Source organism: Taurulus bubalis, assembly GCF_910589615.1.
Source record: "Taurulus bubalis genome assembly, chromosome: 2".
Taxonomy (NCBI): Eukaryota; Metazoa; Chordata; class Actinopteri; order Perciformes; family Cottidae; genus Taurulus; species Taurulus bubalis.
In genome coordinates, this window is record NC_136590.1 from 18,871,651 (window position 1) to 18,899,161 (window position 27,511).

Here is a 27,511-nt window from a genome sequence, read left to right on the forward strand (position 1 = left end):
CTCATGAAACATATCGCTTTACAGGTACAACGCCGGGTCACATCACAATAAGATGCACACTTCCCTTGTGATTGAAACTGCCCCAAAACATTACATTTAGCTGACGCTTTTATCCAAAGCGACTTACATTTTTGCTCTATACACTGTAGACACAGCAACGGGAAGCAATTAGAGGTTAAGTGTCTTGCTCAAGGACACAGCGAAATGGACTAGCAGAGCCGGGGCGCGAAACACCAACCCTCTGATTGAAAGACAGGCATGCTAACCACTTAGCCATAGTCGCCCCCAAAACATAAAAAAAACGTACTGAGAGCCATACAGAGTGCTGGACATGCGTTCCCTTTTGAACCGCAAGGTTACATCCGCTGAGATAAAGATTTCTTAGTAATCTTTTGAGCGGTAGTTTTAATCAGTTAAAAAAAAAAACATCAGATAAAAGTGTAATACACCAGGTCCTGTTCTGAATGCAAGTAAATTCAGGTCAAAGCATATAGCAAAGACCGAGTTAACAATTACACAGTGCATTGCTTTGTATTTTTTCGTGTATTCGGTTTGAGATGCAGAATAGCTCCATGTTGGTGGAGAGAGGGAACGTTATGTTCAGGAGAGACATTCTCGGAGTCAAACAGTTTCGACTTCAAGTTACATTGGAGTGGAATTCCGGCTCTGTGGAGCCGTGGGGCTTTGTTAAGTCCCCGGGGCTCCTGCTGCAGGTGTCACTCCTACTCCTCTTCCAACATGGGGGAATCTGATTACCGGACGTTAAGTCCCCTCTGCCCTCGGTGTTCCAAGAAAGAAAGCCACCCTAGGCCCACAGGCAGTCGCTCCAGCGATTAGTTGGATCTCCTTTTCCGATGCGGCGCAGGTAAACGAAGGGGACCTGCCTGAGGGCAGCTCACCCTCGAGGGGAAGCCCTGTGTTGTATTTACCCCTGCGGGAGCTGTCTCAGGTCCTCGGGTATCAGCCATGTCAGGTTATGCAAGAAAGGCCCAGGACCTGTAAGCCTTCTTTTTTATCTCTCCATGCATGTCAGGAGGGATTTCCCTCTGGCTGATGTTTGATCTGTACAAGGGACCCATAAAGCTAAGTCAGGTTAATAAACAAAAATGAATGTTTGGAAGTTGGACATACAAGTCCGTAGAGCTCTGGGAAGTCTTGAGGATGACTTCATAGAAAAAACACTGCCTTTGAAAAATAATACAAAATGTGTTTTATATACATTTCTTTTAATTACCTGTTTCCCTGTTTTTTTATTATTGCTCCTGTAAAGGTGCTGGAGAGGCTGGTCTTGGCCCACCTCCGACCGCAGGTGAAATCATCAATGGACCCTCTGCAATTTGCATACCAGCCTCATGTGGGAGTGGACGACGCCATCATCTACTTGCTGCAAAGAGCTCAGCCGCACCTGGATGGAACCGGTGTCTCTGTGAGAGTCACTTTATTTGACTTCTCCAGTGCATTCAACACCATCCAACCACTGCTGCTGTGTGAGAAGCTGTGGGTGGTGTCTGAAACGGTGGTCAGTGATGTTGGAGCCCCACAGGGAACTGTTCTGCCTCCCTTCCTGTTCACCTTGTACACCACTGACTTTGAGTACAACTCTGGGTCATGCCACCTGCAGAAGTTCTCTGATGACTCTGCAGTGGTCGGGTGTATTAGGGATGGACGGGAGGAGTACAAGGCAGTAGTGGATGACTTTGTGGAGTGGGCCCGTGAGAATCGCCTGCTTCTGAATGTGGTCAAGACCAGAGAAATGGTGGTTGACTCTCTGGTCAACCACCAGAGAGCAAGATGACAGCTCCACAACCGCTGAGAGTTCTGGGAGAGGACGTGGAGTTCCTGGGTGTCTCCATCGACAGCAGACTGGACTAGAAGGTCAACATCAACGCTGTCTGCAAGAAGGGGATGAGTTGAATCTTTTGTTTGAGTAAACTTTGATCCTTCAATGTGTGCAGCAAGATATTGGAGATGTTCTACCAGTTGGTTGTGACCAGTGCTCTGTACTTCTCCATAGTCTGCTGGGGGAGCAGCATTGCAGCCGGAGACATCAACAGACTCAAAGTCAAAGTTAGTTTTATTTGTGAGGCACCAATGATTCGTCCAGCTGCATTCACTATGCACTACAGAGCTTTTCTGCTGTAAACTGGTGAAGAAGGCCGGCTCCATCCTTGGCTTCAAACAGGAGTATCTGGAACAGGTGGTGGGAAGAGGACACTGACCACCCTCTCCACCGCCTACTGCAGGGACAGCGGAGCAGTTTCTCCAACAGACTGATTCAGCCCCGTCACAAGGACCGATACAAGAGAACATTCCTGCCCACGTCAATACGACTGTATAATAAATCACCTCTGGCCAGATCCTCCCTCAATTGAATCATCAATAACCCTAGCACCCCTTGCATATACTTGTATTTTGCATATATACTTGCATCCATCTATCCAACGTCCTCGCCTCCTGTCACCAGGTGGTCTAACTGTTTGCAGGGCTGAGCTCACCATCTAGTGGCCAACTGGTGGCACGTACACGGGGCTGCAGGATCAGGACTGTGTTGATTGTTGGCATTGTGAACTCAAATCAGCTTATCAGTCGGAGCCCGTTGTAGTATTATAGCCTCATGTTAGCAGTAGTGTTAGATATTATTATATTCTGTATCATTTTTAGCATCAGTAATCCTGCTAGCAGTGGATGTATCATAGGATTAGGATAAAATCAGATTATTTCTGGACAACCTACGATTCTTGTGATTCCAGCTATGCAACCCGTTTCAAGATCAGACCACCACAGCAGCTACAAACAAGACTTTTGTCAGACAACAACAAACAAACAAACAATAGCAAAATCCAGGCAACTCACCGATGACGACTCATATTGATCCATAAATCCATAACATTCCAACAAAAACGGCGTTGTTACGTCGTAAAGGTCCAATAAAAAAAATCCCATAAAAGATTTAGTCCAAAACACGTGATTACATCCATAAATATCCACCAACTGGCGTTGCATCATTTTATATCAGCTGGAAGATATGAAAGAACATATTTTTGTTTTTAGAAGAAAGGCAAGTTTGCATGAGAGCACAGACGAATGACCGCCGAAATCCAACCTTTACAATGAAACGTCACTTGAACCAATAGGAGCTTCATGTCCTGACTTCATTTATACTTCATTTTCTCTGTGTCAGCAATACTGTAAATATGAATACTACATCTATAAGTTTGCCAGACTATAAGCCTTTTTAATAGGTATATATATATATATCATGAATATTTTCAGGCTCAAAATGGAAAAACGCCTAGACATTTCATTAGAAAAACATGTGTAAAATATTCATTGTCTGTGATATTGTTATCTGCTTTTTACTTAGACTACAAAAGGCTTCAGGCTATGGTCCCATTGTGTTTTCCAGTCCATAAGTCCCATTTATAGTCATCTACAGGCATCTATTTGCAAAGAAATGTTCAGGTGGAAATAAAAACCTTATACTTTAGTGTGTTCAAACGTATATAACTCAGTGTCAGCAGCACTTAAAGTGATTGAGGGGAAAAAAAATCAGATTGTTACATTTCAAAAGAGACCAAGACCATGCATTTACTCCAAATAGTTCAAGTACAGCTTCCAATTTACTTTGGGTATACCTGGATAGGCGTTTTTCGTCAAATTTTATAAAACGTGAAGGGGAGGGACTATTTATTTGATGTATTTGAGACTTGACTTGACCAATAAAAAATGACTTGGCAGGAGCACGTGCATTATCTTTTCTATACATTCTTGATGTTATGAGGTTGTGGAAGAGTGTTGCAGCTGCAAATAATATGGCCAGGAGCTATAAGTCATTAAAACAAACTATTAATATTTGAACTCACGCTGAGGTAAGACATGTGATAACATAAAGGCTTATCGTAAAACAGTAAACTCGTTGCTTTTAGGCTATAAGTTCAGATCTGTGCGCAACCAGAAGATGGAGTCATGAAGCAGCAAGATTTGGTCCTTTGGTTCATTCGGTTCATGGTGGAGAGGAGGACCGCTTCTCTGCTTCTCTGCTTCTCTGCTGCTTTGAGTTTAACTCTACAAATCCAAGAGTTTTCCTCAGTGACGAATTATTAGATAATTGGCTTTAGAATGGAGAGAGAGAGAGAGAGAGAGAGAGAGAGAGAGAGAGAGAGAGAAAGAGAGAGAGAGAGAGTGAGAGAGAGAGAGAGAGAGTGAGAGAGAGAGAAAACAGCCTGAAGCGCATGAGGATTTTATTTTGAAAGTTTTAGCGGGCGGGCGGGTGTGTGCGCGCATCTCCAAGCAGTTACGCTGTCGACGCACATCTGGAGAGCGTGTTCGATCTGTTTGAACCCAAACTGCCTCCTCCATCCACGCGCGGAGTGAATAATAATAATAATAATAATAATAATAATAATATGAAGTGTGCAGATTCGACCCGCTCTCCCCCGACGTGTCATCGTCACAGAAACGGTGTGAAGTGAAGCCGCGCCCTCGGGGCCACGCGCCGCCGTTGCGAACAGCAGTCACAGCAGCTGGATGGGGGCTGAAACATCTGTGACGCCTGCCCTGGATGAAAACACCCCCTGGAATGACGCGGAGCGACCCGCGTGCATCACAGGCCGACGGGACGCTGTGATGGTAACCGTTTGTCCTCGCTCGTTAAATGATCTGGATCTGGAAGAGTTCAAGTCGAACAGGAGCTCCCGAGTCCGTCGGACTGGAATGAATCAGAAGAAGTTGTCCTCCGAAGAGGTGCGTTCTCTCCCGCCGAGACCCCCGGTTTTACCCGCAGCTTCACCAAAGAGACGGTTTGTCAAGTTGGGGAGGAAGACAAGTGATGGATCCCTGTAAGTATGAACATGGGGCTTTTACTCATTGTTCAAATGAATTGTGAGAGGTTCAGGATGTTAAACGTATTTTCTTTTGTGTCTCTCCTTGTGCTCTTAAAAATACCTATCTTTTTAAGGTACCTCTGAAGAAGAAGTGCTTTAATTGGTTAAAGGGGAGACTGGAATGATTTGATGGAATAAGGACAAAAGGTAAAACAAACAAAAAAAATGAAAAGAAAAAATGAAAAACTAAACTAATAACAGCACATTGGACATCACATATTTTTCAATTAATGCACATCTTGTCATCGAGTCTGCACAACACCACAAATACCATTAAAGCAAGGCAAGTTTATTTGTAATGCACATTTCAGCAAACAAAGGCATTCAAAATATTTTCACATAAGACACAAAAAACATTACATTCCTTGACATTAAAGAGCCAAGAGAATATAATCTGGAAGTCTTCGGTTCTTGACCTGAAAGAAAAAGTGATAGTTCAGATACAATATGTCTCCAGGTTTAAATGAAGCACTACTTTCTCATCGACCTCAAAGCTGTTTTATGTATCGCTGTCACTGAACCTCTAGCAGTCTGCTCGCGTGCCGCTGGTTCCATCACTGCGCCGCCCGTCGTTGAGTCAGAAACCTGAAACCTATCACAGCCAAAGGGTGGCATAAGTGCAGAGAACCTTTGAACCGCGGCGATAAGAAGCTTAAACAAGCTTTTGGTCCGAAGTAAAACAACACTTCATTATTTCATTAATGTGCTGAGAGCAGAGAGCTGATGGAGGCATGGTGAGAGGGGACTGGAACACAGACACGTATGTATGTTGTAGCGATATGTGATGCAGGTTTCGATGATGTTGTGTTGCAGAATATTTGGTGAACATTTTCTGCTACTTGTGCTTCCTTTCTTTCCCCCTTCTACTTCTACAAAGTATTTTCTTCATGCCAATATTATATTTTCTTATTCAGCACTTTGCTTTTTTATTTTTTTGTTGTTGCATCAGTTCTGAATTCTGTTTTTCTATCCTCCGTTTAACCCTCTTTTTTCATCATCCCTCTTTAATTACTCTCCTTGAAAAAAACAAAAAACAAATAAATGTCCCTTCCTCCATCCCTCTGTCCACACGATATGGAACTCTGCGTGATGATGGCTTTTTGCAGGCCAACCCGGGATGTTAACATCGCATTGGTTCCCTTGACAAAAAGCCAATAGGATTTCCCATGGTAGTTGTGCTAATTCCAACGGCAGAAGTAAAAAAAAAAAAAAGCCAACGTTATGGCTACGAACAAACTACAACGTGCTCATCGTGACTTCATACCACTACCATCGCAAAAAATCCTGTAAGGGGTATTTCCTGACACATTTCATACATGAACATCTTGTGAGCTTATGTTAAGACCTTACTTCAGGCATCCAACCAAAAACCCATTTAAAAAAAATATTGAATTCGAGCCAGAAGTGCAGAAATGCTCATTTGGGGATCTTAGGACTAATTCCTGTAGCACCCCAGGGAACCTCTCTTACTGCCCTTACACCGGCAGTCAAAGCCAGAGAGGGACAGCACAAATCAGCTAGAAGGTATTCAGCGTCTTGATCACGGCCCGACATTCCTCTTTCCATCAGGTCAGCTTCATCAGGCAGTTCGTCCACCAGCAGGTCAGCGGAGGCCGCCAGACAACCCGGCAGGAGCCGCATCCGTCGCCAAACTAACCACCTCTCGGGCGTCTTCCTCCGCGGCCCCGCCTCCACCTCGGGCTCCATGGCGCTTACGGCGGGAATCAGGGCCTCGCTGTCCATCCAAGCCAGAAAGGGGAGCAGTACGTCACCACGACTTCACGCTTTTCATGCGATTTTTGTTGGGATTATATTACAGATAAAGGCACCGGTTTACAAGTCAATGTTGGATAATGTGGCTCTGGACAAGCTTTTTCTATGATGTCATCAGGGTTATTCCAGCCCCAGCATGTCGAGACTACAAGTTCATTACAAACAGCCTCCATTATTGAGCGGGAGTTTAACTGGCATGGAGGGTCTAACAAAAATATTTAATCAACTGTATTATGGGAAACATAGGATCCAGCATTGTTTGGAGGTTGAACCATTCTCAAAACTACAAACTAGTATGTCACAACCTTTACCGCTTTGATTTTGACTAGTGCAATCCTAAATGGAGTGGTTGCTTTTAATTGGGGTAAACACACAAAACCATCACAGAGACAAGTGGCAGTCACTATCACTGCTTTTCTTTATTGTGTTGAGGTAATAGGGAGACTTACATCACTGAAATTGAAACCATAGTCGAAACAAAGAACGCATACAAATGCCATACTTAAATTGCTAGATTTTGTAATGTGATTTTGAATGACAGTGCTGCATACAAGCAATGGAGGAACCAGCTCAACTGACACATATAATTTCCTGCCTGTACAGATCATGGGTATATTTACTCACTAGTGAGTATGATATGATTGTGCCTATGCTGAATGGTAAAATCTGCCATCAATATGAAGAAACCACAACTGAAAAAAACACCATCAAAACATTATCCCTCCGTTATCATCCCTCCGTTGTCACGTCTCGTTGGCAGTGATTCCCGCGGATGCCTTGAGAGCGGACGACCCGTCCGAGCTATCAAATCAGATAACCGCCCCGGGGATCCTGAAGATCTTTGGAAACGAGATCTGTGAGGGAGCCCACTATAAGAGCGTCCTGGCCACCACGCACTCCAGTGCGAAAGAGCTAGTCAGGGAGGCCCTCGAACGGTAAGACCATGTGTCATCTGGGCACGTGTGTGTGTATGCATCTGCCTGCCATATGTGTCTGCTTTCGTACGGGTCCTTGTGTGAGTTATATTAAGTCCAGCCACACACTTCCTCTGCTGAAATGTACCTTTGCGCTCCATCATTTGTCTATTAAAAGCAGTCGGAGCAGTCCTCGACACAAGCGTTGGTGGTTGATGAAAGGAGAGCATGTTTCAGATGAAGGCTGACCTTGACCCGTTGTTCTGTTTGTTGTAATTGGTGTGTGTGTGTGTGAGTGTGTGTGTGTGTGTGTGTGTGTGTGTGTGTGTGTGTGTGTGCGCGCGTGTGCGTGTGCCAAATAGTTTATTTAGTAGTTCTGAAAGGGTCTTGAACAAACCACAGATTTGTGTGAGAGACAGCCAGTGTCGGGCCAGGGCTCTTAAGGCGGCCTCTCCGGAGAGTGAATGTCTGTAAGCCTTTGCTTACGTTTCAGCCAAAAACATAATGGAATGATTAATACGAGTGGTATTCAGCCTACAGGAAGGAGAAAAACAGTTTTCCTTTCCCTCCATGAGCATTTACACTGCAGCAGTGACATTGAGCTGTATCGTTACTACATTTGTTTTTCAGTAATGGGTTAGCAAATACATTCAGCAATCTGGCGATGAAAACTCTTGATAAGTTCATTCCTGTGCTGCATGCAGGTCCAATGGATGATCTATGGTCAGGATATGATGATGATTAGTTCAGGGAAACTGCAAAGAAAATAACACTCTATAAATCTGCATATTTGCATATTGAAGTATTTCACATCGAAGTTGCTCTAATTGACACTTATCACTCGACTCGGAGTATATAGCTGCTAAGGAGCCAGACATCGCCTGTCAGGAGTGGGTTAAGACCAAACTAAAGCTAAAAGTAAAGTGACTATTGCAACAATTGGTTGGATGTTTAAAAATACATTTGTTTGCTAATACTTTCAGCGGATCAGCTTAGTGGCAATATGTCAATGTTGCATGTCCAGTTTGTTGCGTTGCCCTCTAGTGACCCCAAAAAAATTACAAATTTGTGTAACTTTTACAGTGACAATTACGGGATGAGGCTAAACGCTAGCACATCAGAACGAGTGTATGAAGAGTCTTAAACTCAGTGCGACTCACAAATGTCAGTCACACAGCAAAATGAGCAAACATTAGCTACTGGTCCACCAGACCAACCAAGACTGTGTTGACTCAGTGTATTGAGCAAGGGTGTGTTTTACAGCTTTTTTAAAATTTAGAATAACAGTGTTTCTTTGTTGCCCCCTACGTGTTAGATTGTTATGTTCCCATAGCTGCTTCAAAATGTCTAAGAATGAGGGAATACTTGTGCAGTGCCTGTTCGTGTGTATAGGGATATTAGAAAAAGTTTAGTTTATTTTTAATTTTCAAATCCTATATAAAGACATTGTTTTCAATTGTGCTTTACAATGCAACAACCATGTTTCCAAAAGCACACTTTTTGTCATCATGATTCTAATATCTGTCTCGACAATGTCGTCCAGGTATGGCCTGGGCAAGGAAGAGGCAGAGTCCTATGTTCTGTGCGACACCATTGGCTCCACCGGAGACCACCGGTGGAGGACAGAGGGTTTCCGGGTCGTGAGCGACAACGAAAGGCCCCTCATCCTGCAGTCGCTGTGGAAACCCAGAGAAGGCCTGGCGCGGAGGTTCGAAATCCAGAGGAGGAGCTCGATTGAGGAGAAGACGTCCAGAGACAAAGACACCGTGACCGCCGGTACAGCGTCCGACTGCAGCCTACTCAGGGCGCTCTCGTCATTTCACAGCGAAACCGCGTCCGACATGCAGGGTGTCGGCATGTCCTGGAATAACAGCTTGTGCCATTAAATTAAGTATTGTCAGAGTCTAATCCAGTTTTACAGTTCTCACAGTAAAAATGTGGTTTGTTGGCACGTTGTTTTTCCAGTAAAAAATCCGCCAAGCCACACAGACCAAGCTATATTTCAATAGCTCCCAATTTCTTTCTTTTCTTTCCCTTGTTTCAAGTTGCTACACATTTTGGTTTCGAGTTCATTCTTACTGGCATGAAAAACGACTTTAAAAATAATTGATTTAATAAAGCTCGCAGACACCACACACCGTGCAAATTGATTCAACTTCTTCCGGTGACACACCCTTGCTTCAACGCTTTACAACTTGAACACAAGTGTTGTAAAAGCCTTACACAGGAAATTATCTGATCCACTGATATTTACAAAGCACGATGCAGCAGAGTAATACTTTCCGTGGACACTGGACACCACGGCCTTGTGCATAAATGTGCAGGGTAAACCACTCACTATCAGCCCCACGGGCTGTGGTTGACACAGCTGTGGCCGCGATGTACGAGTGCGTCCTGTTTTGTGTTCTGCTTTTATGAATGGCGCAGCTTGTGATAGCTCCCGATCAGTGTCAGCTTGTGGATGCCTGCAGAGTGGGTGAACTTTTTTGTATTTCCATGAGCTCTGTCTTTCTTTCCACTGAGGTCTGTTTCCTGTGTTGGGCTTCTCCGTGTTGACTCTGGCATATACACCCAACGTACAAATGGCCGAATACACACCTCACCTTATTTGAGGGGGAAAAAACTGGCGTTGCCCTATCACTACATGCCATTACTCATGGGCTTAATGTATTTATACAGCAGCTCAATTTGCACACGTTTGTACTGCAGGGTTCAATCAAATTCCCAACGGTTTCATTTGCTTATTCATCCCCCCGTTAGGTATCAACGCCCAAGCTCGAAAGCTGCAGAAGAGCCGCTCCAGAGTGACCTCCACCCTCATAGACAGGACCATGGGACGAGGCCACAAACTGTGGAGGAGCAAAAGTGAGATAGACCTCATAGATTCTGACACAGAGGCCAAACAGGACGGCGATCGTGACGCATGTCACAAGGATCGAAGCGAGAGTCTGAATCAAACCTCGTCGCAGAGCTCAGAGCACCCGGGAACATGCCCGGAACAGAATCGCATTCACAGCCCGGCCGTCCCCTCCAAGGGGGACCGCGGGCCGCATCCCAAAACAGAGGGCCTCTGTCCGCCGAGGCCGAGGGGCGAGCGGGAAGGAGAGGAGTCAGAGAGGGAGGAGACGGAGAGCAGCGACGATAACACCACACAGTACTCCATTCACCCTCCTCACGACTGTCCGTACCTGCTGTTGCTACAGGGCTGCAGCCCGGCACAGGTATCTCATTCAGACACACAACAGTATTGGGGGTTGGAAGAGCTATTTTGGTCGTCTCCTTGGTTTTGGCAGTACACATTACAGTTATGAGCTCTTCTATGGCTCCGGATTGGCATGAAACTCCTCGTTAAATCATTAGTCGCAGGTTTTTTAATTGCCGGCTAAGTGTAGGCGCTAACGCCAAACACCATGATAGGTGCCAACAGTGACTGTAACATTAATGGGTGGCAAGCTTTCGAGTTCCTTCGACCATTCTATGTCTCTTAATTTGTAAGGGGTCAACTTCATGAGGCCCGAACCCAGAAATGCTCTTCCGGTTCCTTCAAAGTCAATGTTTTTTTTTAAATCAGAATCAGAATCAGAATCAGAAAAACTTTATTTATCCCCGAGGGGTAATTAAGAAGGCAAAGAGCGGCATATAAAGAGATTAAGAAACAAATAAAGAAATTAAGAAACAAACAATAATGGATGAAGACAAGGATAGGAAAGAATTATACACACACACAAAGATGAGGAGGTTCTATGATAAATAAAAGGTGCAGGTGAATGATAAGGTGCAAGTAAATATAAGTGAAAAAAATAAAAATACAGTTATATATTTAAATAATAAATAGTAAAGAATAAACAAATAAATATATACATATATTTTATTCTTTTTATGGGATTTGGGTTAGATGCTTGAAATAAGGTCTGTGGTTAACACAAGCTTTAGAGATTCTAATGCTGTGTTCTATGATAAAAGTTGTCAGTACCCCTTTTTGGGAGTTTGGAAGCTTTTATTGTGTTGCTAACAAGCGGCTAATTAAGACGACACGCTTCAAAAATCCTTAAATAGGTGTTCATTCGTGAAGATTATCTAGTTTAACAAAACTTGTAAGTATCATAAACTTGTATTTGCCACAGAGCCCGTTTTCTGAAAAAAAACGTCACCTCTCTCTGAATCTGAAAGATACCGTAGCTATGTAAACTATCACCAGAAAGGGAATTGTGGCATTTAAAGAGTTTGAGTCTTTTCAAAACCAAAAGTACAACAGCAAAGGCTTTAGTAAGGAATGGGTTTTAAACAGCGAGTTTATCTGCTCCAACGTGAACGGCAATCGTCAGCAGGTTCAGCTAACCAGCTTACCTAAAACCCAGCATTACTTCCGAGGCCATGGAGCACATTATTAACCAATTACAGAGGAGTTTGAATGGTTACAGATTATGTAAAACACTAAAAAAGAAAAAGCCCCATTCAGGAGTAGCAAGAACATCATTTTCAACGTGTACTATTTTACGACTGTGTGAAAGCTAGTCCGGGATGCTACCAGAGAAAGTTACCATTAACAGCTCCTGCTCTTTATCAGAAATGAGAAGTTCACACTTTAGCAACCCCAGCTAAGGTTGGCTGAGATTGAGTTTTTTGCCAAACACATCAGCCCTCATCCTAAAAGTCCCTTTACTGAAAACACGAACAGCTAAGCTACCAGGGGTCAGCAACCCGCGGCTCCGGAGCCGCATGCGGCTCTTTCCCACCTCTGTTGCGGCCCCCTGAGACTTTGGAAAAAGAAGAAGAAAAAAATTAAATAACAATCTTTCAAAGGGAATTCCTCATATCATGGAGTTTGAGGTGATATTGGGTCAGTGAAAATAAAAAAAATTATTTATTTATTTATTTTACTAAAATGCTCATCACATCCTGTCACGTCGCTGTCAAGCCTCTTCCCCTGCAGCTGGCTACTCGTGATTCCCAGAGCTCCGCCCTCGCTAAAATATCAACTGATAGAACTTTTTTTTTAAAGAAGTCACGGAGAAAAGTAGAGTTTAATTCTGCATGCACGTATTAATTTGCTTTCACTGCTGTCTGACCTGTCTGCTTAATATGTGGCGAGAAATTGTCAAACAACAAAACATGTAATGTTGAAAGACTCTTCCAGCAAATAACAATCAATTAAAACATTCAGACAATTGCAAGGGTTAATTTATTTGAAAATAATGACACACAGCCTCTGCTGAAAAGTATCAAGCTGCAGAAGAGGGAAGAAGAGAGATTCCTCAACTGCTGTAGCAAACTGAGCAAAGTAAATATACTTTCAGGAAGTGGATCAACTCTCCAAACTCCACTACTGCTGCTGGTTCTGTGGCAGCTCATGAGACACGGATCCGTCCTCAGGAGTGTGGCGGAGTGTGGCCGCTCAGTGTTAACGTCGCAAAAGTTATGCATTTTAAAATAAAAACCTCACATGGGGATCAAACCTGCTACCTTGTGGTTCAAGGACAAACACTCTACCACTTCATCTACAAATATTGATAAGAATAAAAGTCTGCAAAGTGGTCATGTTAATTTACCTTAATGTAGGCCGACGCATGACTATTTTTTTTCTCCTCTTCATAAGAGTTTGATAGTTATAAACAGGTAAAATAGCAATACAATGTCAATAATTGTCTTTATTCTTGTTCTATAATGTCATAAATACAACAAACTATAGTTTTTGTAAATATAATTAATATGACTATATATACAACTTTATAAGCTGTAGCAAATAGCAAAAAAGGGCAAAATGGCTCTTTGGGTAGGAAAGGTTGCTGACTAAACTATTACCATATAATAAACAAGTTTAGAGATGGCTTTATTAGCCAATTCACGGGGGTGACTTTAGTTTAATTAGCTAGCTAGTTACAAAATCATCTTTTCAGCCGCTACAATTAACAGCTATTAGCTACAACTGAGAGGCTGCTTTTTGTCTCAAATGAGAAATCTGCCCTTGTTATTGTAAACCACATACACTTGACAGGCGTGCTACAGTAACTAACAGGGTTATTGTTGTTGACATGTGCACTGTATTACTTTTATGCGTTTAACTAATGCATTGTGCCCTGTACTCACTGTAAAGTGCTCTCACAGCATGTTTTCTCTGGATAATGAGAGAGACAGATGGAGAATCATAATAGGAAAGGTCAGCAAACAGTATGTAGAGAAAAAAGTGTCAAAACACTGATCAGGAAACAGAAAAAGACAACCCTGGCACTGCTTCCTGGCTGATTACACATGGTGTTAACGGCGAGGAACTGCCACACACAGGCAGGCACGCAGAGGCTCTGCGTCACAGTTGTTTTCCCAAAAGACCCGTCATATGAATATAATCATCTACCAGAGAAACACTATTGTGAACAAGGTTTAGAGAGTTTATCTGTGAACTAATTCAGCTGGTTAAATCTGTCCTGTTGGAAAAGACAGGCATCACAAGGGGAATGTCAAGTATAATAATCCCTGCAAATGGCACTCTGATTAATAAAAGGCTGTGTGTCTAATCAGGCTTGGATTTTAATATTGTAATACCTCCACATTGTCACACTGCTTGCGTTGAGAGAGACTGTTGTTATGTTGCCGGTGGTGGACGTAGCGATAAAGGAGCAGAGCTAAAAGGAGGGTGAATATTGGACTTTGGTTTGTCCAGGTGGCCAGAAATCTGAACGCGATAATGCTCCATGTCTGCTAGGTGTGGGGAAAAAGGAAACAGTTTGCTAACACGGCCTTACAAACTGTAGTAGCCGTCTCACCTTAATAAGGTGAAACAGAAAGACAGGTGAGCTGGCTAGTTGTATAAGCATGTCTGATCAAACGTAGAGGAAAAGAACGGCACCTGCAAGAACGTATCGATAGAAAATCAAAATTTTAATAAACATAAACTAAAATCAAAAGAATGAATCAATTGTTTCAGATTGTGTGGTACATCTTTCATTTTTGTTCTGCACTCAGGACTTTGTCATCTACCTACTCGCTGGGCCAAACCTGGCTTTCGGTCGGCAAAGCGATCATGACGACAGCACAAATCCGGACACCCTTCTCTTTGCCACCGACATCCTTCCGAGGCACTGCCATTTCCATCGGCATGGTGTCGGCGGCCCCACTGTGCTCTTACCCTGTCCGAACGCCGCGGTCACGAGGAATGGCGAAGCGCTCACAAAAGAAGTGCAGCTTAACCTCGGTGATGTCATCGGGATGGGACAGCACTACCTGTTTCTGTTCAAGGATCCCTTCGCCTCAGCACACAAGGTGAGAGTGGGAAGCAGAAGTTAAGATCTTCATTTTCCCAAGTTCCTTAAGTGAGAACATATAGACTTATATAAATGCTTCATTATTCTTGTTTCTTTCTTGGAAACGAAGGAAGAGGACAATGCTGCTCCTGAGCCCGGCACGACTGCGGTCCCCTGGACGATGGGTCACACTTCCTCTGCCACTACAACGAGCCATACCAGAAAAACAGTTTTCTGCGACACCTGCATCACAACCTCCGCCGACTTCCAGAGCCCTCGGAACCGACGCCTACCCTTTGTGAAATCACCCAAACGCCACAGCCCGACTCTAGAGTACGAGAGCGAGGACGAGGAGCGCATTGTCAAGGAGATAGTTGCTATGGGAAGGGCCAGCGTCAAAGACGGACCTCCGTTGACCGTTGCCTTCTTGCTGTGTCTTTGCGTGCAGTATTCGTCCACATGTCTTCACACGTCAGACCTGCGTCGGCTGCTGCTGCTTATTGCGAGCGGAGTCCAGAGTGCCATGTGGGTGAGTTGTGGAGGTCCAGGTCCAGAGCAGTAATTTAGATTTTTTTTAAATACATACATAATCACTGTCTAAATTAGGTGGACCCATCCTTATACTGACAGTTATGTCCACGACAATACGAGACAAATCACGTTACTCAGTAAGTTTTGGTTAGCGCTGTTAGTCGCTAGCTGCCAGCCACCCTGAGAGCCGTGCGGAGGCAGTCCCTCATCATAGATATGTCCCAAATTTGGAATTTAGCACCTCCCTGTGGTCTACTAGATGTTGTATTCACATTGTATGCCTTTTTTTCTTATTTTATTGCCATCTGCAATTTTGTACTTTGATATTACATGTTCAGGCCCTCATTGCAAAGCCTTCTTGTTGTTGTTCTCCAACAGGAGCACACTAAGGACCTAGCTGCAGTTCAACCTGAAGTGTAAGCGCACCTTACAGTTTTTCTTCAGCCATCACTCGTGTCACAGTTCACAGACTAACACTGCAGATCTCCCTCTCTGTATTGCAGTGTCAGCGGTGAAGGCTCAAACCCGGACTACCTCCAGGCTCTCGGCCAGCCCGAGGCGATCTCAGGACTGCGCCCCCTGGCGGTGTGGATGTCCAACAGTCTGGAGCTTCTGCAGTTCATCCAGTTCCAGCTGCCTCTTATTCTGGAGTGGAGAACCCGAAAAGAGCAGGAACAGGAAGATGATGAAGGAGGAACGGACGATGACGAGAGCAAGGAGGTGGAGAACTTGGGTTAGTCAGCTATTGAGCTTGTAATTTGATGCAGTGATCATGGGAATAATTAAATCTGCTCACTAGGTTCACCAGGTTCTGCTAGGTAAGCAACATGTTACCTGTATTATCAAATAAAAAACAGGTGTATGGGTTAGTTACGAACGTCTAGAAGAAATTAATACAAAAAAACTTATTCTTTAGTGGTTCAATAGGACAGCTAACTGCTGACATATTTGAATATTTCTGGGCAAAAGATAAAAAGACCAAAAGTGTATTTTATATTTTATATATATATATATATATATATATATATATATATATATATATATATATATATATATATATATACATATAATTTTGATATCTCACTGACAAAGGGTTTAAAGTTGCCCATGTTACACTAACACACACATGCAATTTGTCACTGGATCTCTGAGCTACAACTGTGCCATTTAATAATGCGTGGGATTTCCAGCCCTGTTGGCGCTACGTCTATCCGGTGTCCGTACAGTCAGCGAAGAGACGATGGCTGTCCTGGAGGAGGTCATCATGCTCGCCTTCCAGCAGTGTGTGTACTACATCACCAAGGTGAGGGGATGACCAAGCACATAGCTAAAATATGTGCAGAATTAGAAATAGATACAACGCAGTTGTACTTAAAAAGTACTCTGGTGTCTTGAATGGGAAAGTTAACCATCTACCTTCTACCGTTCGTCAACAAGGAACCTTTCTTTGCCAAAGGAGAGGAATCAAAGCAGGCCTATGTGGCTGCTTCGTCGCAGATGATTATGATGTGTCGTTTAAGAAGAAGGAAAATAATCAGAGATGGGCTGGGAATAAAGAGCCCAGTTAGCCACACTGACAGCTCACTAATAGACCAACCAGCCACACTGCCAGACCACACTTGTGGCATTCTGACATGGGAGAGAGACAGGACACCAAGGGTCCTTTGTGTGTGTGTGTGTGTGTGTGTGTGTGTGTGTGTGTGTGTGTGTGTGTGTGTATGTGTGTGTGTGTGTGTGTGTGTGTGTTGGGGGAGAATGAAGGAATCAAGCCAGGGATCCTCAGGCGCTGCCAAGGAAGCTTTACATTGCAACCTATAATATTTCAACACAGGACATGTTCAACCTTAAAAAAAGGCTGAGCGACAAAGACATGCGTTCCCCGTGTAACATGTTGAACGACACAAGTAACCAGGAGCAGTTGCTCCTCAGCAAGTAAAAGCTGCACAGGGAAAAACTTCAAAGCTACCACTCATTTATATTTTCATTTTACTTGTAACAATGAATCCAGTGATTACTTGTGACGCGAGAGGAGAGAGCTACGCCGACGGCCGTAATTTAAGGTTTGAACTCGAGGCTTCAAAACGTCAGTCGACAATCTGCTAACTCGTAACCAGAAGGCAACGTTTTATCTCCATCTCTGAAACACTTCATTGATATTGTCAGACAATATCTTTTTGATAAGTCTGCCTTCCTTTTTTGCTTTGCTAGGCAGTTGATGCCAATGCTAAAAAAGCAGCTCCTCCAGCAGGATATATTTTCCACCATTGAATCAGGCTTTCACCACCTAAATCTCCCATCACAGGCTAGTTTTTCTAAAGCCTGCAAACAGAGCCAAGAGGATGTGCAGAAGTCTAGTTTTCTCTCAGAGCACTTGAATTACGATGTGCCCGAAAAGGTTATTATAACATTTTTGCACAATGATGCCAAAAAATACACTGCCTATACCCCAAGCTTTATTGGGAAGTGATGAATAAAGAATTTACATAAAAACTCTCCGACACACGTCCCTCCATTATTTTTCGCATTTATCTCATCACTCCCCTAATGAGAAAACATATTTAGATTCTAAGGAGAGGCTCACAGGCTTACTGGCGCCTGATTGTGTAAAGTTTGTATCGAACTCTATGCTCAGAGAGTGTTACTTGGACAAGAAGAGGATTTCATTGTCGTCCTAATTCAGTTCTTTGCAGTTTCATAGCACCACACCCATCACATTACATGGAAGCGTGCCAGGAAAGTTTCAGTTGAGCTGTGTGGTCATGTGTAAAGAACACCATTAAAAAAACCTAATGATGTACAGTACTGCTCCTCAGCCAGTAGCTGAACTAGGTATCGTAACTGACAGCTGAGCTGCATGAGCACACAGATGCTCTCCTGCACAGACCCTCCAATGACCTGGATGCTTCTTCTGTATCGGTTTCCCACGCAGAAAGGACGTCAGTGATATGACATTGTATCTCTAAAGAGAAGACAAAATTAATTCCTGAATAGTTGCTGTCTTGCAAGTGTTTAGGCAGCATTTTCTTTTCTTTTTTGCTCAGTGCAGGAGGATGTGGTTATCTAACTACCTGTTCCAGACGTATTTCTCTCAGCAAGTCTGCCTGATGAACCAAATGACTTCCAGATGGGGTTTGTCAGTAAACCCATGAATAATCCATAAAATATAACACACTTTGTTCATGAAGTTTATACTTGTGGGATGTGATTTAAATTGGACGTCTGAGTTCCCCCATCCTGACAACTTAAAACGTTTGCCCAAGACGTGGGCTGAGTACAAGGTTATTTGTCTTGTAATATTAAGTCTATTAAAAGTACACTTTTATTTTAACTTTGCAGAAAACCCTTTTAAAAAATAAATAAGGACGTGCATGCATATTACAGCAAGCAAGAGTTTGGCCTTGGTTCACATTCTCGTTTATCTAGAAGTTAAAAATCATTTGAGAACTGGTGTTCTCCCTCTAGCTATTGTTGGGAGATTCTGAAGTATCCAAGTGGAAACACACTGGTGACTGTAGCTCAGTGGTTAGCATGCCCATCTTTCAATCAGAGGATTGGTGGTTCCAGCCCCGGCCCTGCTAGTCCATGTCATTGTGTCCTTGCGCAAGACACTTCACCCCAAATTGCTCTTCGTTGCTGTGTCTACGGTGTATAAAGCAAAATTGTAAGTCGCTTTGGATAAAAGCGTCAGCTAAAGGAAGTGTGAGCTGTGTGTTTTGGAAGAAGTGGAGACTGTGTTTCCTTTTTTATAGTACATATGATCATTTGAGAGTCAATTTTGCATGAAATAACTCAACAACAACGTGCTAAATGCTAACATTGCCATGCCAACATTCTCACAGCTAACACGCTGATGTTCAGCAGGAAATGTTAAAGCTACTACGAGAAACTTTCACTTTGTGTTGATTCTGTCGGTCCCTGTGGACAAACGCGGTAGGGTTTTCCGACCACCGGACTCCCTTTAGAAAACCTCTGCTGCAGCGGGGTTTGCTGCAGCGGGGTCAGACAGTCTGCTCTGTGCGGCCCTGGTTCTGGTTCTCCCGTGCCTTCTTTCCCTCCAGCGGGCTATATAGAATGGAGGAGGAATTCAGAGGTTGATGGAGATCTCTACAAAAATGCTGTGGTGGTGCAAGCACAACTCTCTCACGGGGTAAAAACTAAATATTTCTGATTTAGTTGGCCCAGTTTTGACATTGGTCTCAGTTTTTCTTGTTCTCGCCAGTTAATCCGGGCATGTCGTGTCATCCATCATGACTGTCACTTCACAGCGGGCTCCCGTCCACATCTCTTCCTGGACTGACAAACCAGATTTTGTGAGGAATGTGGTGAGGAGTAATCTGGCTAAGGCCCTAATGATTTACTCTAGATTGTATCCTTTCCCCTTCAGCAGTGTAGCGAGTTGACATAGTGATTTATGCCAGTGTGTGACCCAAGGTTGAGTTTGTGCAGGGCAGATTGTAATGTTCCAGGGAGAAAACAAGGCAAACAAGAGAAGACTGAGCTCATCCTCTTCTTCACTGTTTCTTTTTTTACGTGCCATCCAACAAGACAGAAAGTAGCCGTGTTTCTACTCCCCCAATTTGCATGTGCATTTTTTTCAAAACATGTTTTGCCTTTGTTTAAAAATAGTTGTTGCACTAAAGGGCATATGGAAACACCTTGGCTGAATAAGTTCTGACAAAGCAAACATTTAACTTGGATGACTGTCTTTTCTGATGTTCCCATAGCGTGTGAACGCTTATCTGAAACAACCAATAGTAGCTGACACGAAAGAACCATAAAACTTGCCAAGTTGAAACAAGTTACATTACATTTCATTTCATTTAGCTGACGCTTTTATCCAAAGCAACTTACAATAAGTGCAATTCAACCATGAGTACAAACTCAACAACAAGAATCAAGAAAGTACAATTTTCAATAAAGTTAAACCACAAAGTGCTATCAGTAAGTGCCATTTAAGTGCTACTAAAGTTCTACTACGGCGCTACCTTCCTTATTCAAGGTGTAGTTGAAAAAGATGGGTTTTTAGTTTGCGACGGAAAATGTACCAAACTATGCTGTTGCCGATTTTATTCATTCTTCTCCAAAACTTTAAACAACTGAATGGGAACACTCCCTGCTTTGCTGCGTGGCGGCATCTTCTTAAATCTCTGTTTATTTATCCGACAACAGGGGTAGTTGCTGCGAGGATGTGAAAACAAGAGGCGCCACTGCTGAGCAGCTTTTACCAACTGAAGACATGTCACGTGAATATTGAGCCGCTTTAACAGGCTTGTGGGCAGACTGTGTGTGTTTGCTTGTCCATCACAATAAATGCACAAACAAGCAGACAACACTTTGTTATTTATTTTTGGAGTGGAACAATGCGTGCCATGGATGCATGTGGTCATCCCAAAATGAATGAATCTCCTCTGGCTTGGCTCCGCTGAGTGACATTTTCCAACCAGAAACACTGTAAGATCACTGGGCTTAATAAGACGCCCTTTTTCCATTGTCTCATGTGTGACGGGAGCCGCGGTTCTGCTGTTCATGTTCGGCCTGCTCTGGCTCGCAGGGGCCTTACACTAGATGTAAACCGATCTGTTCAGGGTGGATTCCTTCAGAACTCTTCACTCAGCAGTCCTGTTGCAGCGGCATGCCAAGCCCACATGAGCCATATTCAGCTTTTTTTAGGAATGTTGATCTACGGTGGCCGCTGGCCTCGGAAGCTCGGTGGGTGTAAGAGTGAGATTGGCGGAGAAGGGGGATGTCTGTGTACAATTAACCCGAACAAAGCTTGCGTTGTCCGGGCTCGCTCTCAAGAAGCAGCGAGGACATTGGGCCAAAAACGAACTGTCTCTCTCATTCCAGCTGATTTCTCTCGTATCATCTCGGTGGTAGTGCGAGAAACACAGAGAGACAAACAATATGGGTGGTCTGAGATCTGGGTTAGGAGGGTTACATGTTTTACTTCATCCCAGTGATCAGAACATCCACCACACAACTTTTCCAACCTTATATGGACCCGCAGGAATTGTCAACACTCTCCGGTTCCACATGGATGAGTGAGTAACTCTCACACTGAGCTGCACAGTTCCCTTTATTCAACCGATTCTGTCTCATCAGGTCCTCTACCCCATCCTGCCGGCTCTTCTGGATTGCAACCCGTTCAGAGAGAGTCCCGCCCTGCAGGCGACCGCCGAGAGTGCTCGGGTCCCGGGTAGCGGCGGACTGCAGGTCCCCGATGAGATCCAGTATCTTGCGGATGTCCTGACCGAGACCTGGAGGCTGCTGCAGGATTGTCAGCTCCACCCAGAGATTTCCTCGCAGCTCATTGGCTACCTCTTCTACTTCATCAACGCATCGCTCTTCAACTCGCTCATGGAGAGAGGTATCAGTGCACGAGTGTCCACATAGATTAGCTCGGCACATAGAGGAGCACGCAAAGAAGTATTTTTTAAAGATACATTTTCCCCGATGTGTACACAGGCTCCGAGCCCGGTTTCTACCAGTGGGCCAGAGGCGTACGAATGCGGGCCAATCTGGACCTGCTCCTGGACTGGGCTCACGCAGCCGGACTGGGAGAACTGGTCTCGGAGCACACACACACACTCTCGTCAGCTATCAATCTGCTGGCTACACCTAGAAAGAATTTACTGCAGGTACAGATCCCCCCCCCCCCCCACACACACACAGACACACACACACACGCGCGCGCGTTCAACCGACTTGGGTTTATCCAAACAATAAATAATCACCAGAGACATAACAGGCTGAGGATTTGGTGGTGGGATTTCTGCAGAGTGGGCGAAAAATAATATCGGTTTCAAATCTTGAGTATTTCTGTGTGACATTATTAACACTCAAAGTTCAAATTCTGAAAAACAAAACATTATTATGTTATTTATTGAGAGTCAAAAACTCAGGACTGTGTGTGTGTGGTTTGATTAGTTTAGATATAAATCTCTATTAACGTATACAGTCTATTGTCGCAACCCAGCCCTTATGAATCCTGAAGCAAGCAAGAAATAATGCAGTTATTTATATAAAAATAGTTGTCCTGAATAAAACAAAGTTTTAAGTCCAAATGCACAATTCCCATTTAGAAAAAATTGGAAAGTTTCTTTGTTATCATAATATTTCCTGAATAATTTCTGCATGATCAATCTAAATTGTAATATAATCCATTCTGCAAAGGTAAAGAAATATATATATATATATATCATTGTGGTAGAATAAATGTGTGTGTGTGTGTGTGTGTGTGTGTGTGTGTGTGTGTGTGTGTGTGTGTGTGTGTGTGTGTGTGTGTGTGTGTGTGTGTGTGTGTGTGTGTGTGTGTGTGTGTTGGGTGTAGACATCTTGGGTGTCCTTGCGGTCTGAATACCCTGCCCTGAGTCCGGCCCAGCTGAACCACCTGCTGAGCCTTTACAGGCCAGGATCTCCCTGCAGACACACCTGGACTCCATCTGTTCACGACCGGGCCGACGCACACGAAACTGGTGAGAGGTCCCCATCCTGGTCAGCCCTTCTGCCTATAACTTACCTTCAAACCAATACCAATACCAATCATGAATGTGATAATCCTGAAGACTCAAGCCTTCCTTTCCTCAGCTGATATCCTGGAGAGTTTCGACACCCACCATCCTCTGGTGCTGCCGGATGAGGGTTACCAGTTCCTACTGGGCAGGCAGGTAACCGATGCATCCCTGAGGGAACAGCTGGACAAGCTCAAAGAGTTCATGGCCGCCGTTTCTGGCTCGCGGCCCGATGAGGTCACAGCTAATGAGGAGCAAAAGGTGCGTACCTTGTGTTTTTTACATCTTGGATAATATAGATAATACTGACAGTGGTTGGGAAATATAATTCATGAAAGTTGGCAAATTGGCAAATTGGTAAAGAGTCAGCGCCGTAAAGGCTGATGAAACTAATGTTAGTCAAGTGGCATCGCTAAAGACAATTTATCAGACACACAGCGCCCTCTGAAGACAGAACAGGCTCAGTACAATTAGTACTGCTCGAGCTCTATAAACACGTTTTGATGAGTACAATTGGTAGCGTTCGGCTTGATGAAGTATGCCAATTCTGAAATGTGCTTTTCTAATTGATCCTAACTGGTCTATATGTCGTCCTTCCAAAGGCCACTCTGGAAACCGAGGACACATCAGCAGTCGAGGTGGTCTCATCCCAGGCTGCTGTCTGTGACCGCCGGTGCCCTTCCACCACCTCTGGCGCCTTACCTCCATCACCCTCATCGCCTACCTCGCCGTCCTCCACCCGACACCCGGACGAGTTCGCCTCTTGCGGTGTCCTCCTTTTGTCCCACAAGCTAAGAGACCTGGAGCGGCAGACCAGAGAGGACGGAGACGCAGGGAGGTCGGCTCTGGACCCCTCCTGTCTCCTCACCCCGCCCAACACCCCCCACCTCTTAGATCCTGTTGATAAGTGGATGAAGGGTGACGGTGAGACACTCCCCTGGTCCTCTAGTGTGGACGCAAGTGACGAAGGTACAGCACAGAGCTACATCACCTTTCTGTTTGTCTGTTAAAAGAAAACTGAGCGTGTCCTTGTGTTTTCTCCAAAGGCAGTTTAGTGTTTGAATGTCTCGCTGCTCTGGAAGTAGACCGCTCAAAGTCGGACTGCCCCCCCGTGAAGAGGTTTTTCGACTTGAAAGAGGAAGAGGAAGAAGAGGAGGAGGAGGAAGAGGAGGGGGAGGCGGTTGACCATGACGATGACAGTAATGATGAGGTTTTTAGCTTGGAGCTGGAGCGAGGTGAACAAGGACTTGGTCTCGCTCTGGTTGACTCAAGGGTGAGTGTTGTAGTTCATAGTTCATAGTTCAACCTCTGTTCTGCTGTTACTAAAGAGAAGTCTGAGCTCAACGTGACCCCTCAAATCCCTCAGGGACTTTTGTCAAACAGTGAAGTTCATCCCGCGATGCTCTAGGGCTTATGGGAAGTGACATACGCTAAAGGCCGCTAAGAAAGTCGAAGAAATCCTCACTCGCAACCAGAATGTGGAAGTGTCTTAAACTTCCGCATTGGCTCATAAGTCTGGTTGTATAGAAGTCGATGAGAAAAGGACTCTACTTCTCACTTGATTTATTCCCTCAGTAGACATTGTAAACATGAGTTTATGATCTCAATCTATAGTTTCAAGTCTTCTTCAATACAGCATGATGTTCCTGTAGTAAATGATGTTCCATTTAGAGTCAAATAGATGATAAAGCAAGGGATGCTTTAGGGTGGGGTATATGTCGTCTCTGCGTTCCTTAGTTCCAAAAAGTCAAGATGGCATCGGCCAAAACGTTGAACTCAAGGCTTCATAACGGCAGTCAACAGACCGATGGGTGACGTGTTACATGGGACATGAGGAGCGATTACCTGGGGGGAGAGTCCTGTGGTTGTTTTATCCATCCAGCCTGCCAAAGCTCTGACCAACGCAGAAGGGTTTACATTAGTTGACACAAAATCTGACACCACTGTTATTAGGTATCAAGGGTTCAGTATCTTGCACAAGGACTGGAGGAGCCGGGGATCGAACCACCAGGGGGGTATTCTTCGTACGTGGTTCAACAAAGTTGATCAAATGTCCTATTATCCATCTTAAATTAGCGAGATGATTGACATCAGGCTTTCCCGGTTCTTCAAAAGTTGACCCGCCCTCAAACAGTCTCGTTCATTCTAACCAGACGTCATTCATCTGGATAAATGCTTGTGCACGCTCCTCTTCAGAAGGGGGAGGAGTCAAACACAGATTTGATGATCTTCAAATGCTACAATTTTAAATAAACTCAGAGAAAGAGCGTCTCTTCTCTCCGTGGAGAAGCAGGAAATGATCATGACTACAACTGATGAATTTAAGTCCATAATCATGGCAAAGTCTAATGCTGCCTTTACATCCAAAGCGTAGTGAATATCCGCAATACTACCTGTTTGTGAATGCAGCATAACGGTGCCTCCGCTGGTCGGACTAGAGTCACTTAAGCATCATAAAATATCAAGTTAAACGCGTAAATGTTGGGAAAATGTATCGGCTAATTTAAAGTGCCTCATCACCCAAATCAATCAGATTATATTTATTTAAATGTGCCTGCTGGCAGTATAGAAATGAATATATACTTATGAGGATATATGTACTGTATGCGCGTATGTATCATATATGTGTATATACATGTGTATATTACCATATAACTAGGAGTTTGAATATGTGTATGGGCGGATCAGTACCTTAATCATTTTCTACAATAATGATATGTATGGTGTACTAATAACACTGTCATATAATTATGAGTTCTTTAACACATCCATAAGTTTCTTAAGCGCTAAATAAACGCTACGAACAGCACGCCATGCAGCGGCTTTCCCGATGTTCTCCGCATCGCAGACACTGTACAAACATGTACCAGTCGCAAAAAAAAGCTCAAGGCTGTGATCAAGTCTGTGAGACACTGTGATCCAGTTTGCATACAGTATGTAAGACGAGCGATGCTCTGCTGCGCCTGTGGTGTTTAATGTACGACTCAAGGAGGTCTCGGCAGAATCTATAGCGCCGCGTACAGGAAGTCATCATGATGTGAGAAGGGATCTTGGTGATCTGGAAGAACCCTCTCCCTACAAAACTAATATAACTAATATCGCTCCTTCATCAATGAGGAAGGGAGCTGCCTTTTTTGTCCGGTGGGAGTGGCCAACTTATCCAGTGAATTTCACTGAACCTGCTCTGGAGCAGGTTAAGGGATTTCGATGTGTTGCTATGGCGATTTTTCTAAACTTGCTTCGAAGAACCGAAAAGCCTGACCTACGTCATCTTATCCTGAAAATTATCCGGCTAACTCAGTAAACCAGGTACGAAGAATAGGGCCCTGACCTCCAATTTGCATTGTCATTTGGCAGCCTCAACTTAGTGTTTTCATTTTCACATATGAAGACTTTTCCACCCTAAATCCATGCAGAAGAATTCAGCCCAGACACCGCATTTAGTACGAGTCGAAATGAAACCTACGCCCTTGCAAAGTAGCAAAATGTTAGCATGCTAAACAAATCTAGTAAACATGGTACACAATACACCTGCTAAATATAAGCGCGTCAACATTGTGGTCAGAGATCGCGTAGCGGCGCGGCGACGGTGAGTTCAACCACAGTAAATGTTACAGTCTTTCAAAACATAACCATGCAGATCACATAAAGACAATACACTAAAGGAAGTTACCAGTTACAGATGTAGTTGCTGTCTAAACGTATACTGCACATTTCTGACATTATTCTATTGAATGTAGCTCTGTTCTCAGTTGCAGTTTATTTCAGGACTGTCTGGGGTTTTGCACATTTTGAACCACAAATTACAAATTATGTGGTTGTGGTTTTCCTACAATACATTCAGCAATTTAGTTTCAAACAACTTTGATTGTGGGAATTCTGATATCTTGAGTCAGCTTCCGAAAGATTATTTTTGATGTAGTATTAAAAGGAAGTTGCAGTGTGCAATGACGTGTGGACCTCATCTTCTAGGACACTTCTACAAGGGTGAAAGGCGTCTTCGTCCGCGCGGTTGTCCCGGACTCCCCTGCGGCTCGGTGTGCGAGGCTGGTACCAGGAGACAGGATCCTGGCCGTTAACGGAGTTAGTCTGCTCGGACTGGACTATCAGAGGTGAGAACCATTCCAATGTGAGCAAACTTACATTTAAATATAACATTTGGATAACATACCTCTTCTACCTCCGTGTTAGTGGAAAGGAGCTGATCCAGTCATCAGGTGACAGACTGAGGTTACTGGTGGCCCGATCTGATTGGATGGCTGACTGCTGATGGCGTCTTTTAACCAAGACTGTTCATGCACCACGAACACACTTAGTGATGACTTTTAAGAGCTTGTTCAACATCCAAGCTCAGGACATGGACCTGAACAAAAGGATATGTGATTGTGAAGATTTTCTTTTTTTTATGCACTATAAAATGAGCGACTTCCTGGTTAAACTGAACATCAGGGTTTCAGCTGCTCAATGTAGTTTTTGCAGCATGTTTATTTACATTGTGGTAACGTGATTCCAGCGAATTTCAAACGTTCTGCATGCGTTTGGTATGGTTGGGTTCCAAACATCCCTGCTGCTATTTCTGATCCAGCCCTGATTTTGAGCTGCAGAAGACTCCTACGCAGGGCTGTTATCAAGACCGCCATTAACAATTTCAAGTCAGGTTC

The 27,511-nt window shown here is 44.0% G+C and overlaps 1 protein-coding gene across 1 annotated transcript; it reads left to right on the forward strand.

Moving 5' to 3' along the window:
* Window positions 1-4,710: 4,710 nt before the first annotated feature.
* Window positions 4,711-27,181, forward strand: LOC306732943 (ras-associating and dilute domain-containing protein-like). The gene is made up of 18 exons (XM_079214124.1): window positions 4,711-4,838; window positions 6,453-6,646; window positions 7,417-7,591; window positions 9,114-9,346; window positions 10,331-10,791; window positions 14,531-14,827; window positions 14,939-15,337; window positions 15,718-15,755; window positions 15,849-16,072; window positions 16,530-16,642; window positions 21,442-21,706; window positions 21,805-21,977; window positions 22,670-22,814; window positions 22,927-23,122; window positions 23,437-23,819; window positions 23,897-24,123; window positions 26,823-26,962; window positions 27,042-27,181. The coding sequence occupies exons 1-18, from the start codon at window positions 4,714-4,716 to the stop codon at window positions 27,118-27,120; spliced, it is 3,867 nt and encodes a 1,288-aa protein (XP_079070250.1). The 5' UTR covers window positions 4,711-4,713; the 3' UTR covers window positions 27,121-27,181.
* Window positions 27,182-27,511: the final 330 nt, after the last annotated feature.

What these genes read in the sequence shown, in the direction of transcription:
- LOC306732943 (XM_079214124.1), top strand. Translation starts at nt 4,714, where the DNA reads ATGAATCAGAAGAAGTTGTCCTCCGAAGAGGTGCGTTCTCTCCCGCCG. An exon ending in GTGTGTACTACATCACCAAG is followed by an intron (nt 16,643 to 21,441) that starts GTGAGGGGATGA and finishes CTGTCTCATCAG; the next exon opens with GTCCTCTACCCCATCCTGCC. An exon ending in CAACTCGCTCATGGAGAGAG is followed by an intron (nt 21,707 to 21,804) that starts GTATCAGTGCAC and finishes ATGTGTACACAG; the next exon opens with GCTCCGAGCCCGGTTTCTAC.